The sequence below is a fragment of the Canis aureus genome, chromosome 24, assembly GCF_053574225.1.
Source record: "Canis aureus isolate CA01 chromosome 24, VMU_Caureus_v.1.0, whole genome shotgun sequence".
In the NCBI taxonomy this organism is placed as follows: Eukaryota; Metazoa; Chordata; class Mammalia; order Carnivora; family Canidae; genus Canis; species Canis aureus.
The window spans coordinates 24,889,257-24,910,795 of record NC_135634.1 but is presented as its reverse complement, the minus strand read 5'-3'; the positions used below and the strand labels follow the sequence as shown (position 1 = coordinate 24,910,795).

The 21,539-nt window shown below is 40.9% G+C and overlaps 1 protein-coding gene across 8 annotated transcripts in view; it reads right to left on the bottom strand.

Annotated features, from left to right (window-relative positions):
• GALNT7 (polypeptide N-acetylgalactosaminyltransferase 7) overlaps positions 1–21,539 on the bottom strand; it is a 136,422-nt gene that overhangs the window by 48,738 nt on the left and 66,145 nt on the right. For 7 of the 8 annotated variants that reach the window (XM_077868566.1, XM_077868564.1, XM_077868568.1 and 4 more), the window contains one exon: positions 18,653–19,113. In XM_077868566.1, coding sequence (XP_077724692.1) covers positions 18,653–19,113 — 461 coding nt within the window. Of the gene's footprint in view, positions 1–18,652; positions 19,114–19,690; positions 19,716–21,539 lie in introns of those variants that run through there. The other variant, XM_077868569.1, reaches the window with a different exon arrangement.

The window sequence follows — 21,539 nt, the reverse complement described above, 5'->3', positions numbered from 1 at the left end:
TAAGGACCCCCTTATGTTTTCTGACTTCAGGACTATTCCTCCTAAGTAGCAGAATGTGGGGGATGAAACACAAAGATGAGGCTAAATACCACACACCTAGTACGAGGAGAGACCTATATAGGAGAAAGAGCTTCTGTAGGTTTCTCTATGCCACACCAGGGACAAGGGTGGCTTCCAATCACTGGGACCTCCAACCAGCAGGGCTCTCATTACCTACCATGTTATATGCCTTTATGTTCTTCATCACATTTCATCATCACAGTGACTTTATGGGCCAAGTATTTCCCCCACATTTGTTAGAAGGGGCAAGCAAGGCTCTCTAAATATTAGTTATCATCCTTTGCTTTTTCAACTGTGTGTGGGATCCCCAAGAGGTACCTCATGTACACTCATGAACTCAGTACTCTCAGGTACCCAGTAGTACCCATTTTTTCCCTCTAGCTCAGGAACCCTGCAACAAAGGGGCCTCAGCAAGCTGGCCCCACTGCTGCACCTGCTATAAGACAGGGTTATGTTGAAGACACTTGCCAATCTGTGCTAAGGCCATGGTTTTCTGTTGCTGCAGAACTCACTGGATGGTCCTCTACTACCAACTTTGATGTACCTTTAAGTAGGAGAATTTGTTGTCCCAGAGTTCTGCAGACATTCTAGTGAGAAGTTCTTTCATAGCATCTCCTTGGTACTTGGGTATGGATGAGTTCAGGGGCCTGGCAGGGAGCATGATCTAACTTGACAGGCACTGTACAAATGTGCCCATTCCTTTAACACTGATCCTCTGCTCTGGGACCACACTCAGGGGCCTTTCTGCACAATCCTTATGCTGGCTTCTTCCAACTTAGAGTAGCAGAGACCTTTGCTGCGAATAGTTGGGATTTTAAATGCTTACATTTAAAGAGAATCATTCTGATAACATATTCTCTTTTTTGTTTTAAGAAAAAAAATGTTCTTACTATAAAAATGTCTCAAACTTAGAATGGCTATTCTGATAAACAGACTTTCCTGATCTTTTACCTGGTGTGGTAAAATATCCCAGAGGCTTAGATTACACCTCCTGGCAGCCACATCATCCTGGGTAGTTGTTTACTTTTTGGACTTCGGATTCCTTAGCCACAAAATGAGGAAACAGTATCAGGAACCTCTCTGGCTCCAATTAGCTCTAAAATTTTGAGTCTATGAAACACTTCATACATTATGAGCAAGGTTTTTGAAGTGTCCAAGCCATGCCCTTTAAAAGTTGCCATGTGGCTCTGCAAGTGCAGTCTTCGGCACCTGGTTTCCAATCCGTTGTGATCAGCGGTTTACCGGGGCCAACTGAGGCATGAGAGGAAAGCAGAGAACCAGCTGTAGGATGGCAATGGACAGATGAGGCGAAACCGTGGGTGGGAGTGTGTGAGAACTCAAGGTAACCCGTTGGCTTGGGAGGAGTAGGAGAATATGGGCATCACTACCACCATAAACAGCACATCCTTGCTGCCTCGTTGGTGCTAGCAGGGTGCTGAGCATGCCACGAGCCTTAGGTCACACAGGAAAGGCTGGTGAGGCCGAAGCATAAGGTACAGAAGACAGTGTAGGGAGTGATGAGCTTACAGAACAAGTTTTTTATGTTCTCGATAGCATGTATGTATGTACATAAATGGATGGGGAGAAAGAATTTGACGAATATTCAAACAGTAGCTGCCTCTGGAATGGGAGAGCAGGGACTTTGACTTCTTGGTTAATGTGCCAAAATGGGTTTCCTCCACTCCCTGGAGCTGACACATACAATGGTTAACAAGAGGAGACATTCTCACAGCAGGATTACATCTGAGAGATACCAGCAGGGTTTAGCTTGGCAATATAAAGTGGCTGATTGTCCTCTAGCTAATTCATTCTGCTCCCCTTCCTGCTCCTGGGGAAACCAAAGAAGGGTGAGCCTGGTATCCTGGCAGCCAGTCTGATGTTCTCTCTGCCAGGTCGGGCACAGCGCTGAGGGGCTGGACATCAAGTGCAGGTTTTGCCAAACAGTGCGAATTGCTAACGGGCTGGGATCAAAGCAGTACTCGCCTCTGCCTGGATATGGCACAGCTAAGTTAATAGAAATCGCATCTATTGTTACTTTCCAAGAAGCGTTGTCATGCCTGGCACCGGCCCAGGAGCTGCCAGGCTCCTTAGCTCTTCCAGGAAGAGGCGGCAGTGCCAGAACAGAAAGCACTCTGCTAAGCTGGAGTGGTAACAGCTGCACACCAGCTGCTTGCTGGCCGGTTCTATTCAGCTTTTGTATCTAGAGAAGCGTTGCGGAAGACCCAGGGGAGAATGCAGAAACATAGGAAAAAGTAATTTTCAAATCGAAGAGACCTTGGAAGATATCTAGTGGTTTCCAAACTGAATTAAGGAGCCCAGGATTTCAAGGAGGTGCACAGATCCAAAGCATAGAGTCACGAAGGAAGTCATCTGAAGAAAGGATTCTGGGGATCGTGTGGCAAAACAAGTTAAAAGCGCTAAAAACACCTTCTTTTTACGGATATGGAAATTGAGACTCAGAGAGGACTATGGGGAGTATTTTCTCAAAGAACTCCTACTCGTATCAAGATTGAGACATAATTAACAACCAAAGTGTGTACAAACACAACGTACTTTATTATGGACACTGGTGGGAAATATAAGACTTAATTTGACTGTCTTATAGAGCTGGCTTTTTCTGGTTTTATTGTGTATCTGTTTAGTTTTACAATCATTAGAAATATAAGCACCTTCTGACTATTCAGGTGTTATACAGGAGATCTTTTTTGAAAATGGAAGGGTGGGGTGGAACGAAAAAAAAAAAAATCAAACCATCACCTCAAGTTGCTGTATTTTTCTTATTAAAAATTTGGTCCTAAAAAAAAAAAAATTGGTCCTAAGACTAATTTTAACTTTGTAACTTATTTTGTCTATATAAACTATACATATGATAAAATACCAATAAAATAGCATGGGGGGGGGTGTCCAGCAATTTGCTAAAGAGAAAGATCTTGAAAGGAGTAGCTTTGCAGATGTCCTGAACCAATGAGCTAGCAGTTTGGGAGCTTACAGGTTATCTGTATACTGTCTGATAAAAAATTTTCATGCTAAGGGGTGCCTGGGTGGCTCAGTCAGTCAAGTGTCTGCCCTCGGCTCAGAACATGATCTCAGGGTTCTGGGATCGAGCCTCACTAAGGGCTCCCTGCTCCGCAGGGAGTCTTCTTCTCCCTCTCCCTCCCTTCATTCATGCTGGCTCTCTCTCAAATAAATAAAATCTGTTAAAAAAAAAAAAGTCATGTTAATACTATTAGTTTCATTTATGATGCATTTGCATGGTGTATTGATATTCTAGTACTAGCACTAGACTTTAGTAAACATAACTTTTGAGCATTCTGCTGTGAATTCCTGAAATACCAAAAATAGTCAACACAAAAACATTATTACGATAAAGTACCTGGCCAAAAAATCGTTGAGCTCTGAATCCTTGGGGTTGAATCCCTGTTTACTCCCACAAGATTCTTCCTGAATCACTTAAATTATTTATGATAAGAATAAAATACTCCAAATTTGGAGACTTGTTGCACCATACCATTTAAAACATTTCTGTCCCAGGAATATTAAGGCTGGCCATTTTTTTTTGTGTGTGTTGCTTTATCCATCAGTCCCATGTAATTAGTCTAGTGATAGAATCTCATACTATCAGGTCATCTACCGTTTTGCAGATATTCTAGCACTTTTGTAATATAAAGTTCTTCTTTATCAGTTAATTAAAATAGGGTCCAATTAAATTTTGGATTAGGTAAGTATCTTAATGATCTAAATCATCACTAACCATTGAATCTGGTGAAATTACCAGAGGATCAGGTATAACAATTCTAGCTTTATAAAATAATAAAATTTGTCAGTGATCAAACGAAGACTGAAGATGACAATTTTTTCTGAAGTCTCATTTTTATTATTTATCTAATAGATTCTAAAATCTGTAAGTGATGCTTAAAGTAGGATTCACAGATCCCTGGGATCCCCAAGATTCTTGCAGGAGCTTTGTTAGGTTGAAATTATTTTCATGATATTAAGGCCTTAATACCTTTGTTCATTTTGTTGATACTCTGATGGGGCAAAAGCAGTGGTGGGTAAAACCACTGTTGCCTTAGGACAAGTCAAGGTAACAGCACCAGAAGGTACTTGTGTTCATGGTATTTCTCATTGTCCCACACTCAAAGCAAAAACAATGTCATCTATGCCAAATATCCTTGATGAAGCAATAAATCTTCCTTGATTAAGAGTTATTAATTTTATTAAATCTTGCCCTTGAGTACATACCTTTTTAATATTCTGTGAGACAAAAATGGGAAATATGCAAAAAAATATGCTGCTATATTATGATGGTTGTCTCAAGGAAAAGCACCTGTACAATTGAGTTCCAAGTTGAGCTAGCCAATTTTTTCATAGAATGACCTTTTTGGTTATTTGGCCTTTTCTCAACTGTAGGTGAAGGGCACCTGTCACTTCAAGGAAAACATCTGACATCATTTATTTCTGATGATAAAACCTGAGCTTTCAAGCAATTTTGAAATTATGACCGCTTCCCAGGAGTTCAAACCCTTTTCTAATGAGAACTGATGATGATATATATAATGAAATGGTCAATATTGGGAAGACGTACATTACTTGGGATAGGAGCAGGTGTTACTTCATTCAGGGGAAAAAGACTAACATGCAATATAGAGTAGCAACAGGGTAATTAAGGGCTCCTTGGTATGACTGCAGATTCTGTGTGGCAACTACTTTTCTGAAACTACTACATGTTGTGTTCTGGCACAGTATCAAGGAAGAATATCCACAATTATCTGAAAAGGCTATTAAAAATACCCCTTTTTCAATTACATATCTGTGCAAGGCCAGATTTTCTTCATATATTTCTTTTCTTTTTAATTTTTTTTAAAATTTATTTATGATAGTCACACACAGAAAGAGAAAGAGAGGCAGAGACACAGGCAGAGAGAGAAGCAGGCTCCATGCACCGGGAGCCCAATGTGGGATTTGATCCCGGGTCTCCAGGATCACGCCCTGGGCCAAAGGCAGGCGCCAAACCGCTGCGCCACCCAGTGATCCCTTCTTCATATATTTCAACCAAAACAACATATGGGCATAGACTGAATGCAGAAGTAGATATTGGAATCTAGCTACCTTCTATAAGCCAGACATTAAAGAAATTGGTAAAAATGCAAAATAAGTCTACTCTTACCATACATTTTTTTTTTCATTTTGGAAAATTTGTTTTTCATAAAATGTGTTAACATTTAATGGGCTTATTACTAGTGAGTAATATAAAACTTCTGCTTTAAATTTCAATATGGTAAATTTTTATAGATGGGTCCAACATAAACCAAAGTCTAATAATTTGGGGCTCTTAATAATTTTTAAGCATGTAATGCGGGCCTGATACCAAAAGGTGAAAAACTGCTGGCCCACAGAATCTGAACAGGCCAATTCGCTAAACAGGTATTTTGTTGTCGGTTTTACCTTTACATAATTCATTCTGATATTTGCTGGTATATAACTAAAATATCACTGCTGTACAATGGTCCTAATAAGTATACTAGGGGATCCCTGGGTGGCTCAGCAGTTTAGCGCCGCCTTCAGCCCAGGGCATGATCCTGGAGTCCGGGGATTGAGTCCCACATCGGGCTCCCTGCAGGGATCCTGCTTCTCCTCTGCCTGTATCTCTGCCCTATCTCTCTGTCTCTCATGAATAAATAAAATCTTTAAAAATTTTTGATTTAAAAAAAATAAGTATACTATAAAATTATCTTTGCAGGCTAATAACCTAAGCATTGTCAATATTTATTACTTAGAATAATTTCCCTCCCCAACAAGTATTAGTGATCATTCAGATTTAAAAAGGAGGGAGGTGGAATAGAAATAAGAGATAATTCAAGAGAAGAATGGTTTGAATAACTTAGGATGAAGTTCAGACCAAACGTACTCAATTCTGAAAATATCATCAGTGGCCACCACTAACTGCGAAGTGGGATTAAATCAAGGGCAAGATTGGGTCTTTTTTTTCTTTTGATAGTGGAGTAAAGCACAGCTCCTTGCATTACATCCCAAGTATTTGTAGCATGGAAAAAAAATGAGAAAGATATCCACGTATCTATGAATGATTACTGTGATCCCATTGAATATCTGCCACAATGTAGCCTGAGACTCATGACAAAAACCTCCACTTTGAATAACTAACTTCATTTTACACCAAGGATCTGATGTTCCTATTTATTTGGCTCAATCAATCTGTGCTTATTGTTGCTTATTCTTTTCCACAGTGCTATAAACCCCATCTCTGTTCTTTCCATTGTATTACCACCACCCTCACCCTACCCACTGAAACATTACCTTGACTGACTTCTTAGAGCAGCGATTCTTAATCAGGGGAGATTTTGCCCTACCTGGAACACGTGGCAAATTGTTGTTGTTGTCACAACCAGGGACAGGGGTGTGTGCGCTACTGGCATCTAGTGGGTAGATTACAGAGATGCTGATAAAACATCCTACATGCACGGGACAGCCCCTATGACAAGGAATGTGATAGGTGCTGAGATCGAGAAACCCTGTCTTAGAGGCAGAAAAAAAAAATCTGCAATAATGAGATAAAAAGCCCTTTGCCTTTTCCTATCTCTGTTTTTCTTTTTAAGAAAGTTAACATACTGGGATGCCTGGGTGGCTCAGCAGTTGGGCATCTTGCCTTCGGCTCAGGGTGTGATCCCGAGATCGAGTCCCGCATCAGGTTCCCCATAGGAAGCCTGCTTCTCCCTCTGACTATGTCTCTGCCTTTCTCTGTGTGTCTTTCATGAATAAATAAATAAATCTTAAAAAAAAAAAAAGTTAACATGCTGTAATATCCTGTAGTGTACCCCCCCCCCCCCCCGGCCATTAGTTTAGCATCACTAGCAAGGCAATGTGTTCTAGAAGCCAGATTTTGAAATCGATCGCCACCATCTTATAGTTATGGGACCTTCAAATTACCTATTTCTCTGAGCCTCAGGTACATCACCTAAAAATACAATGAAAAAAGTATGCACTGTCTCAGTGATTATAAAGATCAGAGACAGTGTATTAAAGACCCCAGCATACTGCCAGAGTAGGTGCTCAATAAAATGGACAACGATGCTACTGATCTTGTCACTTACTGAGGACCCTCTGTCTTCATTACCTGCATCAGAGAAGAACACAAAGCACCATCACAGTGACAGAGCTGAGTCCATGGAAGTAGTAGTAAACTGCATTTAAAGTGACAGAGAAATATTTCCCAAAAACCACATACTAAAGTATAAATAAATGCCCTAGGGCTGGAACCTACCCTTCTGTGTCTTTCTAGATCTATGGCATACGTCCCCTAGCACACCCTTAACTCCAACCTGTCCTGCCCCTACCCCTAATGTCCGACATATGTTGACTGTGGAGGCAGACACTAGTGCCATATGACAGAAGCTGAAGATGATTAAGCAGCAGCCAAACCCAATCTCAGCTGTTTCACTGTCTACTTAGAAGACAGATTCTTCTTCGCTTGATTTTATTTTTTTTAAGATTTTTTTATTTGAGAGAGAGAGAGAATGAGTAGGGGGAGGGAGAAGAAGAGGGAGAGGAGCTGAGCAAGGAGGGCCATGTGGGGCTCAATCTCAGGTCTCCGCAATCATGACCTGAGCCGAAGGCAGATGCCTAACCGACTGAGCCACCCAGGCGCCCCTCTGCTTGATTTTAAAGAAGACTGACTACCTGACACTACTTTCCCACTAAGTTGTGGTTCACACATGCCTTGACAAAAACTTTCAGCAGAGCTTATCTGCCTTCCTTCATTGCTCCTTTCCCACCCTCTCATTCAGAGAAGAAACAAGCACAGAAGCTCTTCCTAGGAGGCACCTGCGCCAGCAGCCCTGCAGCAGAGCACGCTGTGGCTCAGGAGGGAGCTCCTGCCTCACGAAAGGCAAGACAGCAGTTGGCTGTTCACATTTGCTTGCGGTGAAGACTTCACAACTCTTTCCTTGAAAGTGACAGCAGTGCCTCTCCAGGGTCGGAAGAACATGCCTTTTGGATTCTCCAATCTTTCTCCAGAGCCCTTTATCCTGGTTTTTGATTTGCACACTGGGACCTGCTATTCTGGAGAAGGAGCCAATATTTTCTTTTGATTAAAATGGCACTGCTTGTTCTAAAAAAAAAGTTGCTAGGTTATTAAAAACGTGATTTTCCCTCCCACACATTGACTACATTTTGGAGAGTGGAATCTCCCTGCAGGGATGCCGTGAAGAGGAAAGCAGAACTATGGGCCATTTCCTATAATACACTGAAAGATATTACTGAATTTAAACTGTATTCTAACATAATTTTGACTCATGCCATTAGGTTGACCTTTTTACAAATGTTCACCTTGTATGTTGCAAGAATGATGAGTAATTCTATTTGTAAGATACTAAGTCACTTTTTTTTTTTTACATACTCGAAGTGAGCAAAGACAAGTAATTTGCAAATGCATTCAAGAAGTTGTACAACAAATTATTCATCTTACTACTTCTACAGTACTTGCTTATGAGAAAATAAAATGGTACTGGTGATCCTGATTTAACAGTTCTCCGCCAATTCACCACGGCTAACGCTGTCAAAACTGCCCCACAGATTGAGGAGGAGTGGATGTCAGCCTGAAACTCAATTTACCAAAAGGAAGGAAGGCTTGACCTGGTTCAACCACTTTTAAAGACTGCCATCTCTCCCAGACCCTACTTTGTGCTCTTCGCCAAAACTAGTTCTTTCTATCAGATATCCCAGAGGTATCTGCATGTGCATATGTGGAAGCAGTTAGGCTGTCACCTTGGGTTTTTCCAGACCTATTGTTACAGTATTGAGACCTGGCTCTAACCTGGCCCAAGTTTCTCCCAAGTGTGAGGGCCAACGTGAGTACTCCTTTACCGAGCACTACTTTCCAGAATGGTTGCAGGGCTTCCAGAATAAATAAGGGAATGGGTTCTTCTTTTCCTTAAATGTTTGTTTATGCTTGGCTCAACAGTTAACCAGTTTCATGTACACAATTAATCTTTAAACATGGAAAACACCTTATACTTTGACTTTGCTGTCATACGATGGTCCTATGTCCAGAAGTTTGGCTTTAACTACCATTTATTTAGGTACAATTCAGACACTTCTGCTACAACACCAAATAGAGATGGATAGATAGATGGATGAAGATATCTCAAGGTAAGTATCTGGTTTGCAAAATCATGTATTTTTTAAAAATTAAAAAAAAATAGGATTTAAAGAAAAAATAGGAATAGGACCAGACTACTCTAAACTTAGAGAATGCTGGCACCAGAGCTCTGAGGAGGACAAAATTTGTCAGTATAGCTAAAATCACCACTGACATCTGTCTTTGTACCACAGGCCATGCTTCACAACCTTTAAACCCAGGGGCTTGTGTTTCCCTTCCTGTAGGTCCTGGGGGACATTTGCCTCCAATACAGAGCAACTTCACCAAAATGAAAAGTCTGACCCAGAGATACCCCTCTCCACCAATCCATTTCTTCTCAGCTTCTCTGGATGCACTAGCAGCTTCCCCAGATAGCTTAACAGAGTAGTAAATGTAGTTTCTGGGTCCTGAAGCCACTACCCTTCCCTCCCTCTCTTGAACTGTAAAAAAAAAAAAAAAGTATTTCTGCAGGATTGTCAGTTTTTCTTAAGGTCTTCATAAATATATTGTTACAGCGGTCACTTTGCAAGAAATCGTGCCATGATCACTGCCAAACATTAACAAGCAGGAGATGTAGGAACCCCTAGGACTTCCACATTGAATTGATATCATTGCTCTTATTCCCCAAACACACAAGAGCCAATATGCATTAAGGAAACACACACTGGAATAAACAGGCTGTGTCTAATGGTCCTGGCCGCATCTACTGGTCGGAGCTGCTAAATTACCAAAGTCGAGCCAAGCCCCGTGGAAAGGGATGTGTGTTCTGACGTCCACACTGCACTGTGGCTGCCTAGGTCTATGCTTGGAGCTCTCCTTGGGGAAGAATTGACAACCTTTTAGCAGAGGACAAGGACTAAACACTTTGAAATGATTGTTAGCTCCAAAATTGAGATGCTCTAGTAGGAAAAGGCACCAAAAAAAAAAAAAAAAAAAAAAAATTCCCTTAACCTCCATGGCAGTGCTCCCCACAGGTGGGAAAGTTATCCTAAAGAGGAAAAAATTTTTAAAAAGAGTAAAGATTTTCCTTCCCCTGAAATTGTCTGTTTTGGGGGTGGATGTTATGGTATATTCTCGTGGTGCCTCTAGAAATATTTTTCTGGGATGCCTGGGTGGCTCAGCAGTTGAGCGTCTGCCTTTGGCTCAGGGCATGATCCTGGAGTCCTGGGGCTGAGTCCCACATCGGGCTCCCTGTGAGGAGCCTGCTTCTCCCTCTGCCTGTGTCTGCCCCCCTCTCTCTTTCTCGGTCTCTCTCTCTCTCTCATGAATAGATCTAAATAAATAAATACATACATACATATATATATATATATATTTTTTTTCCCCCCCCCTACTAGCCCACAGGAAACTCACTCTAAATCCCTGGTGGGGGGTGGAGGGCTTTAAAAAAAAAAACAAATATGAGCCACTTGAGTTTATAATTTTTCATCAGGCACACCTTACACTTTTGTAATGCTGGTGATGGGAATGGAGAGGCAGATAAGGCAGGGAAATGAAGCTAAGTCCCTTTTCAATAGAGCAACTTGGAAAGTGACTAGAGAATGGGAAGAACCCTTACCAACCAAATGAAGTCTTGGCAGAGAAGACTGTTTCTACCAAGGGAAATGAGCCATCCCAGAATACCACCAAGGAAAGAGCGGCACTCCAGATCGCTGTTAGTCTGCTCATGGTGGCTTAGAGCAAATACCCTCTATTTCGAGGTTTTGTAGGCTCACTTTTGTAGTCCTCTTCTCAACTGCCGCGGAAATTGGGGTGATCTAAGTTACCCCCTGATCTCTGTAATAATTCCACTTTGGCTAAATACATCTCCTGTTGTCAGCCAGGACCTTAAACAAAAATCAGCTCTGCCACCATAATTGAGAAAACTCCAAAGTACAAAATGTGTGTGTGTGTGTGTGTGTGTGTGTGTGTGTGCGCGCGCAAGCGTGCGCAAGTTCCTATGTGTGTGTCCAGAAGAAATGGAAAAAGAGAAACTAGGCATTAGGACACAATTTATTTTTAAAGTTAATCTGAAAAACCTCTGAACTCCCCAAAAAAGTGGTTTCTAAGAGTAAAAGTTTTCAAGTCAGTTAGAAAGTAATACTTTTGGGAGAAAAAAAGCAGCAATATGTCCATCATGGGTCATCTGAAACCAATTTCAAATGTGCTTCCTGCAGATTAGATCTAAGGTGCCAAACCGTAGTTTGAAAAATAAGACACACTTTGGGCCATCCATGAGAGGAAAGGACAATGTGTTAGTAACTGTGATTGGTATAGTTTGGAGGTCCACCATATATTCTGATAATAGAAATTGGGACAAAGTGTTAAAATACATATGTGTATATAAGGTTTATACATTATTCCAATAATTTGTTTTAACCTTTTATGACCAGCTCCTTAGAGTTTTTGTTAGCTCTAACCGAAACCTATGGGTCATATATAGAAACTGAAATTTAAAAGGAACTGTACTATTTCAACTAAATAAAAGTTTTGAAAATAGCATCTGCTTTATAAATTATAGCACTGTATTCTAAAAGTGATGTATCAGACTTTAACATGAATAGAAAAACAAAAAAGCTCATGATCACAATTCACCTTAAATAAAATCAGTGTATAAACACAAATATTTTGGAATCAGGTAAGAAGAGAATTGTCCAGTATATGAGTGTAAATGTAAAATATCTTTAAAAAAACACCCTTCAATTTCCCAAAGATAAGCTTAAGGAAGTTATTAACAATTAATCATATTAACATTTGCATAGCTTTTAGAATTTTTGAAGTACTTAAACATCTATTATTTCACTTTGTAAATGCAATGAAGATAGGTTTCTACAAAATAGAAATGCAATCGGTGTGTAGGTAGGAGGAAAGGTTAAATATTAGAAGCAGATGAATGTGCTCAAGAAGTCAAAATATTTAATTCATTTGTTTGAAACAAAATAGCTTGGATTATATACCTCTGATTGTCTGCCTTCTTGGGCAGAAAAAAAGGGCAAGAATAATTTCCATGCATTTGCATCAGCAGTTAGTTCACAGCAGGGGAAATAAAATCCAGAGCTTTATTTGAAGAAAATCTAACATATTCACAAACAGATCATTCTACCTTTTCCCACAAGCAGGGTCCCCATCCTGCTGGGCTCTGCATGAATACATGTAAAAGCCGGGGAGAAAAGTGGCTTAGGTAACTGAGCTGTGGGCAGAGCAGCTTGCTGTATCCCAACCATCCTTTTCTGTTAATAGCACCATTCCCTTCAAAGCCTTGGATTTATCTTTGATTCCTCCTTCCACTCCATCAAGCTGCCAAGGCCTACTGATTCCAACTCCTCAGTTCTCTTACATACACTGAGTCTCCTTTGTCTGGTTCTGTAACCTTCACTGAAGCTCCCACTCAAATGCTACTACCCCTCGAACGGGTCTCCATCCCCTAATCCATTTTCTACATGCTTTCCAATCTGATATTCCTAAAGTTCTCTGTGTAACCTTCAGTGGGTCTTTCCTGACCACCAATCAGCATAGACTTTGGCAATAGCCCTGTGGTCTTTGAAACATGACCCTACTATCCTACTAGTTTTTCTACACAAACTACCTGATCCAAGTAGACTATACCACCTGCCCTTCTCCTAGTCAATGCGTGTCTTCTAAATGTGTAACTCTTCCTGGGAAAACCCTACTCATCCTCCAGGCTTCATCCCTGGTATTCCCTCTCTCAATCTTTTTCTGACCCTCCTGGTAACTTGACATGTCCCTCCTCCCTCTGAACCACATCCTTCTGTTCATCCCTTTCCTATGATCTTACGGTATAGATTTCTTTCCCTTATCCTCAGGGGCAGATGGGGAGCCCCTTAAAGGCAGGGGCTGTATTTTGTCATTATTGCATCCCCTGATGGGTTAGCACAGTGCATTGCTTATTGGAGACTCTCGGTATCTGTTGAACTGTGAAAAAAACTGTATGTGTTTTTTATAGAAAATTTGTGTGAAGGCAGGTGAAATCATTCTTGGATCAGATTTCTAAAAAAGAAATAGGCCTCCAGTTCACTCAAAATACAGTTACTCACTCTTTTAACAAGCAATCAACAGCCAGTAAATTACTCAGCCAGTGCATGTAATTCAAAGCTGTAACATACATAAGTATGAGTCACCTTGGCAGCTGGGCAGTTCTGTCTTGCTTCTAAGGTAGAGAACATTCATCTGAAAAGGCTATGGAACAGCCACAAGAACAAACAAGTTGACCACAGTGTCAGATGTCACAGTTGGACAAACAGCCCCAAAGCTTTGTTTCTAAGCTTGGCAGGTGGCTCATTTAAATGTCTGACGGAGGCAAGAGAACAAGGCGGATAAGGCCTATATTTTCCAAAGCTGCAAAAAGTCAGCAACACCAAGCCAGTCTCTGGTAGGCTCTGTGTAGCACACTCTCCATGTGGGATGAGCATGAAGGAGGCTGTGTGTGATATGGATGCATGCTATGTTTTCCAGTAAAAGGAGAAAAGTGCTAATATGCATATTAGAGAATATGCAAAATTTAGGAATGTTTTATTTGTTGTTGACTTTTTTAATTTCTTAAGACTATCTACATCCTAACTTATGAATTACTCTATTTAGAAATTATTTATTCTGCATTGAATTTTCTGTGTTCAAAGAGGAATGAAGTCTTTCTCTCTTTTTTTAAAGATTTTATTTATTTATTCATGAGAGACACAGAAAGAGAGAGAAAGAGAGAGAGGCAGAGAGAGAAGCAGGCCCCATGCAGGGAGCCCGATGCAGGATTCGATCCTGGGTCTCCAGGATCACACCCTGGGCCGAAGGCGGCGCTAAACCTCTGAGCCACCGGGATGCCCTCTCTTTTTTAAGTATGAGAAAGAATCAAGTTTAAAAAATAATCTGGGTATCCCTGGGTGGCGCAGCGGTTTGGCGCCTGCCTTTGGCCCAGGGTGCGATCCTGGAGACCCGGGATCGAATCCCACGTCGGGCTCCCGGTGCATGGAGCCTGCTTCTCCCTCTGCCTGTGTCTCTGCCTCTCTCTCTCTCTCTGTGACTATCATAAATAAATAAAAATAAAAAAAATAAAAATTAAAAAAAAATAAAAAATAATCTGGATTCAGATCACCTGGGTGGCTCAGTCAGTTAAGCAACTGACTCTGGGTTTTGGCTCAGGTCACAGTCCCATGGTTGTGGGATCCAGCCCTGCATTGAGCTTTAATGCTCAGCACAGAATCTTCTAGGGATTCTCTCCCTCTCCTTCTGCTTTTGCACTTTCTCTCCCTCTAAATAAAGACAATTTGGGGGGAAAAGTTCTGAATTCAGCCTTAAAGAAGTTGGGGGTGAGGGCACCTAGATGGCACAGTTGGTTAACGATCCAATTCTTGATTTCAGCTCAGGTCATGCATGGTCTTGGGGTCCTGAGATTGAGCCCCATCTCAGCCTGCTTATGATTCTCTTCCCCATCGCCCTCTGCCCCTCCCCCTATGCGCTCGCTTGCACGGGCTCGCTCGCTCTCTCTCAAAAAAAAAAAAAAAAAAAAAGTTTCTGGGGGTGATAGTGTTTAAGTATTTTGAAGCATAAGAGTTTTCTAACTAGCAAAGAAGTTTAAAGAGGGACTTAGGAGCATTTGCTAAGATAGCCTTGGATCCTTTTGTTTGAGCGGGAACACCATACTTACAGGAATGATACACAGACACATGCAATGTCTTATTTCTAAATACTCTGCAAGAGAAAAGAGTATGGGAAATGATCAGCCTATGCAAGGCATGGAAAAGAGGGAGAGGAAAGAGAAAGAACGAGGGGAATGCAACGAGGAAGGCAAGAAAGAAAGGACAGGGGAGAGAGAGGAAGGAAGGATATTATAGGAGACCAAGGAGGACTCAGAGAGATTGGGGGGGGGGGGTTTCAGGTGGCAATTGGCGGGTCTAAAATACTTACCAAAGGAGAGGTGAAGGCTTTGCCATCACGGAAGGTACAGTAGAAGCAAGATGATGTAAAGATAAGGCAGTGCATAACATTTACATTTTTCAAAAAGCAAGAGGACCTTAAAGTTAAATAGTAACTCAAAACACTAAAATTTTGACAAGAGGGTATGTGACCTCAAGAAAGTGCCACAGCAGTAGTAGTAGTAGTAGTAGTAGTAGTAGTAATAATAATAATAATAATAATAATATTCAAGAACACTTAAGTTTCTGACCACTAGGCCTATGACAAGAGACTTTCAGCCTGTTAAGTCATTTAATTCTAATGCCAATCCCGGGAGATAGGTATTGTTAGACCCATTTTAAGGATCCGAAAACTGAGAGTTAGAGAGGGGAAATAACTGGTCTAAGATCTCACCTCTGGTAATGGAGCCAAGGTTTGAACCCTAGCAGATTCCAGGCATTTGAGTCATTCATTCATTATCTCAACAGATATTTACCAACTGGGTGTCAGCTACTGAAAGTAGCTGGTGAAGAAAATAGACCTATTCCTTGCTCTCAGGACCTTATCATGTAGTAAGAAATGCAGGCAATAAACGACTAAGTAAACTGGTATCTCTATAAATTTGATAAACTGTTAAAATTAGATATATACTGAGAATGAAATGGCCAGAGGGCAGCATTAAAAAATAAAGCAGGGTATTATCAAATTAGACAGTGTGGTTAGAGAGGTTCTAAACCTAAAGAATGGTACAGAGCCAAGCACAAGAAGGGAGAAAGCATTCATTGAAGAGGGAAGAGCATATGCAGAGAGAGGAGGAGAGGCTAGCCCAGCTAGAGTACTGGGAGCAAGGAGCACAGTAGCAAGAGGAGGCTGGCAAGGCAGGAAAGGCTTGTGGCTGCTGATCAGGAGTCTGGGTTCTATTTCAAGTGCATCAGGAAGACAAAGAATCACTACAGATAAGCTAGATTTGTGAGATTCAAATACCACACTGGCTTCCGTGTGAAAAGGCAGGAGGCAGAAGCTAAAGTGGAGAAACCATGAAGGAGACTCTTGTGGGATTCCAAGAGAGATGATGGTGGCATGGACTTGGCTGGTGGCAGCAGGGATGAGAGAATGCGCCTCAGAAGTAATCTGAGACATATTCTGGTGGCAGAAGCTAAACGCCCTGCAGACAGACTGGATGGATGTGTGGGGGTGAGGGCAAGGAGAAAGGTGGTCTCTAATCCCTTGTACTTCTCTTCTTGGTTTTCTTAGCCTATTTCTTATATTGAAAAGTGAGCTAGATTTATACTGGCATTTTAAATGATCTATCTTTTATAAATAACTCATGTGTTGGGGATCCCTGGGTGGCGCAGCGGTTTAGCGCCTGCCTTTGGCCCAGGGCATGATCCTGGAGTCCTGGGATCGAGTCCCATGTCGGGCTCCCTGCATGGAGCCTGCTTTTCCCTCTGCCTATGTCTCTGCCTCTCTCTATCTCTCTCTGTGTATCTCTCATTAATAAATAAATAAAATCTTTAAAAAATAACTCATGTGCTAAAAATCTCAGTTTTGACACTAAGTTCATGCCGTGACTGTAACACCATACCAAGGCATAGCACCCAGGGGAAGACATACTTTGAGGTGAGGTGTGGTGGAAAGATAGGGCTTTCTCACCAAACCACCTTGGGTTGAACCACAACTTTGCCATTTTGCTGGGCAAATACAAAGATGTCAGAGCTCCCAGCTTCAGATTTTACCTACCCAGGTAAAAGCTCTCACAGTTTGGGCGGAAGAAATTAGAACCTATAATAAGTCCCAGTATGTAGTGTAAGGTCGATCCATGTTACTCTCCCCTTCCCTTCCTTTCTCAGTGATGAGAATGCCATCAATAGGTCTTCAAAGAACTTTCTATAATAGAGATGAAGAGTTATGTTTGAGTACTATATTTTAAATAACTAGGACACACTCTGGATAAGGGACTGCAGAGCCTCCTACAGGTCCTAAAGAGTACTCGAGTGGTGGTTCTAGCTCTGTAATGGCCACCCTACCCCGTGACTGGAAGAGTACAGGACTCCAAGATAAATTCAGGTTTTGGATAAACAACCATTTTTTTAAAGTATAAGTATGTCCCAAACACTGGTTGGGATATATTTATACTAAGTGTTTTTCACTGTTCATCTGAAATTCAAATTTAACCAAGTGTCCTCTATTTTTATTTGCTAAATCTGGCAACCTTATGACTAGACAAGCCTCTACTTTGATTTGGAATAAATTGCTCACTGTCCCTTGAGACGCTCTAACTCCTCTCACCATCATGGTTCTGTACTTCTATTCCTTCTTTCTTTTCATATTTCATTCATCCCCTCTCACTTTTACCAATTACTGTGTGAATACCCAAAGCCTTGGGATTCAAGAAACAAAAAACAAAGAAACCAAACAGATGAACATATGGGAAGGGGTAAAGAAAAAGGTGGGGGGGGGGTGCGGGGAGGCAAACCATAAGATACTCTCAACAATAGAGAACAAATACGATTGATGGAAAGAAGTGGGGGTGGGATGGGCTGGATGGATGATGGGTACTAAGGAGGACACCTGTTGTGATGAACACTAGGGGTTGTATGTAAGCAACCAATCCCTGAATTCTACTCCTGAAACCAACACTGCCCTGTATGTTAACTAACTAGAATTTAAACAAAAATTTGAAAAGAAAAAAAAAAAATCTATTGAGTAATACTATATTATTCTTAGTGGTCATAAGGAATGCTGCTGTGGGGTTGCATAAAGGTGTTTATATTAACAGTACATCCTCAGAATACATTTTGAGAGTTTTCTGGTAGCACGGAATTAAATTTGCACTCATGTTAATGGAGGCTATTTAGATCCTATGTGAATAGAACCAGTTATTAAAGAAACTGAAAGAGAAAAGCTTTGCGTTCACTAAATAACCACTGTCTATCAAAAGGTAAGGGTCAGAAATCCTTTCTTTTTAAATCAAACTACAAGAAGATAATTTGAAAGTTTAGGCCATAGTTTTATAGTTTGGGCACTTCTTTTACATAGAGAGTTCCAGTGTCCGGGTGCAGTACTGAGAAAAAAAAATTAAGGGAAACATCAGTATCTAGTTAATTATAGGAGACATCTAAAGTAGCCTTACTACTTGTTATTATTCCACAACAAGACAAGGAGCTTGATCCAGAATGAAAATCAACACATTGAGGAAGTCTTGTTATTAAAAAATTGTCGCTGGTACTAAACAAAGTATTTAATAGTTGGTTTACATGCTGGCACAAGTTCATGGTCTCATTGTGGACTGGGAACAAAAACTCACAGACTCATGCCAGCCAGGGACCACATCTGAGTAGCACTGATGTAAAAACCTCAGAATTTTGTATGTCATACCTTCAATCTAATGGCATAAATGAAGAGATCTCCTCTTCCTGGCCATTTTGCAGACTGAAGAGCCTTTTATTTCCTTGAAATAAAGGCAAAAATATTTTCTCCCTTCTAATAATCTAACTAAATATCTATCAAAACAATAGTTGCCCCAATTTTAGAAAGAAGAGGACATGTGCTTACTCTTCTTGTCGTAAGTCATTGACGCTGCGGTCCAGTGAGATCATGTCACTTGCCACCATGTTAAATCCAAACTCTTTAATGCTGGCTTGAATTGCATGTTTGAATTCTGGTCCCAAAACCAATGGCTTCGCGTTCTCTCCAGGGCCACCAACCACTCCGTGAGGCTCAGGTTCTTTGGGTTCAAAGTTACCAAGGATCCCTGGACGTAGCACAGGATCTCGGTAGGTGAATGTTTGAGGCTTAAATGTGAGATACTGCCTCTGCATTATGTCTTTCTGGTTATCTCCACCAGCATGTCGCTCTTGTTCATTTTTCGCCTTGTTTTTTCTTCTAATAGACTCTAAGTCCACTTCTACGCCTTCAACATGGGGCCATGGTACAACAGGTTTGAATCTGTCATCCCCAGGAGCTAATCCATCGCCTCCTCGGTTAGGCATGGGGTTATTGACATCTCTGTCTTCCTACACAAAAGGGAGGGGGACATATAATGAGTACATGAAGGCAAACCACAGCAGAGTTCATGATATGATTTTCATGTTTAATAGAAGACTGAGGCAACTAAAATGATTTAAAATTTTAAATAGAATCAGGAGTTCCCATTAAAAGATATCTTTTGTGTAGAGGCAGGAGGACATCCCAAGAAAAAGACTATTTCCTTGCCTTACCATTCCCAAATAAATGGATTTTTTTTTCATCTCTCTCCTTTAAAACTAACTATCAAAGACCTCGTAATAAAGCACATTGTTATGGATTTTTAGGAGCTCTGACAAAAACAGACATTTAATAGGCCATGTACAGTGTGTGGTTTTCCCAGATGTCCGGTGTATGATAAATATAACTGTTTGTCAGTAATACAGCCATATGGTGGCCGTGGTATTAGATGTCCCCCACCATGACACTGGCTTTGTGCCTCTAAGGGCAGAGGAAAAGGCAGGTTCATGCACTCGACAGTCGGTATTTTCTACACAGTGAGAGTTTAGCTGAATTCAGGACTATTTTTAAAAACAAACACACAAAAACAGAATGTTAAAGACTTACCCAAGGCACTTTTGGCTTTTAAGCTACCCCCAATACCTAGCTGGCCCCATTCCAGAGGTAGCCCAAGTAGAAACAGATTTGGTGGGTGCAGATACTCTGTAAGGGCTGCCTCCTGAGACTGTGAGGACCCTCCTCATCACCTATGCAGATCCCTCCATCAGAAATCCTGAGTGCTTTTGCTTCTGAGGCATTCTATGTGAAGTTTTTGCTAAATCAGTACCATTCTTTGCACAGGGCAGTGGTTTTCAACATTAGTGTCACCTCAGCGGCTTAAAAAAAACAAACAAACAAACAAACAAACAAAAAACTGATGTCTGTGTGCCACCCCCAGACTTTGTGATTTAATTGGTCTGGGCATTCTGAGTTTTAAAAGCTCCTCAAGTGATTTTAATATGCATCCAAGCTTGAGAACCTCTAGCTCAGAGGGAGAGCTGCTAGCTATAATTAGACAAGAGGATTACTGCATATGCACAGCTGGGAAGAGGCAAGGTGAACTTGGAACCACAAAACAGGCGAATAGGTCCTGCCGCTTCACACCACACTGAGACCATCTGGGTCCTCCAGAGATTCAAAATAGAATGAGTACCGTCTGACCAAAATGTGTCTACAGTGGTAGAACTATCTAGAAAAGTAAAGTTAAAAACTTGATTTTCAAGAGCACAGAAGTAAAGTGCTAGGTGTAAGTTGCTATCTGCTGGTACTTGATTGAGAAACAAAGATTCTCTTTAGAAAGCCAGTTAATTCAAATGTGATTTTAGCTGAAGTTTTGGTAAGGGCTAGCTAGCTAAGGACTGATTGGGGCGGGGAGAAGGAGGGTTGGGTTGAAAAAGGTAGGTTCTCCTGCCTCCCCTTTTATAGAGGCCATCACAGCTCTTTGAGAATCTGTCTAGAGATGTTAAAGGAACGTATAAACATACATGTGTGTATGTAACAAAACAATTTTCTTAACACAGGACTTCAATTTTAACTGACTCATGAATTATAAAGGGAACTTGATGATGATACAAGTGGTCCAAAGGTGAATACAAAGAACAAATATCTAAAGATCAAGAATACTGCAAAGGATTTATAAAAAGTTGCAAAACTAGTAACATTGTCAATATCCACAAGGCAATAACCAATTGCACCACACTGTACACAATTTCCATTTCAATGGATGAGAATCTTTTGCATTACCATCAGTATTCTATCATTTCTAGCACTATAAAATAGCTCAAAGATAAGGAAAGGGCAAGATAACCAGAAAGTGAATCAGAGAATATACCTAATAATCTTTTTGGTCCATTTCAAAGTTTTCCCACAATTTTCCTAACACAAAACTAAACATAAAATGCAACACTCAGCTTGATTATATAAATGTGATACCTTTCTTCAGGCAAGTGTTATAAGGTAGATAACACTTCTGAATCAGGCTTCTATCATCACACACCACAGTAGCAAGGATTTAGCTGGAGCCTAACCTGTGAGCCCTACTGATTTTGAGGACGGAAAAAGTATATGTCTCTCCAATTTATCTCCTGGTTCTTTCCAAAAGAGAAGTATTGTGGCAGTGTGGTAAGCAAATTAAAAGAGAAAAATCACTGCAAAACTCTAATATACTGGACCCAAGATATTGATATTGAACCAAGCATAACACATAAAGAAGAAAGACATCCCTCACTTCAATTTTTCACATCAAGGCTCCAGTGAATTGGTAACTGGGGAGGTAAAAAATGACGGGAAGGAAAGGTCAATAAATACAGAAAAGCAGATTAAACAGGTCATCAGATGTCAACTTCCAAAACCATAGCATCTACCATGGGTTGCCTAAAATTCCATAAAATGCAAAGTGCATACTGGAAGAGTATAG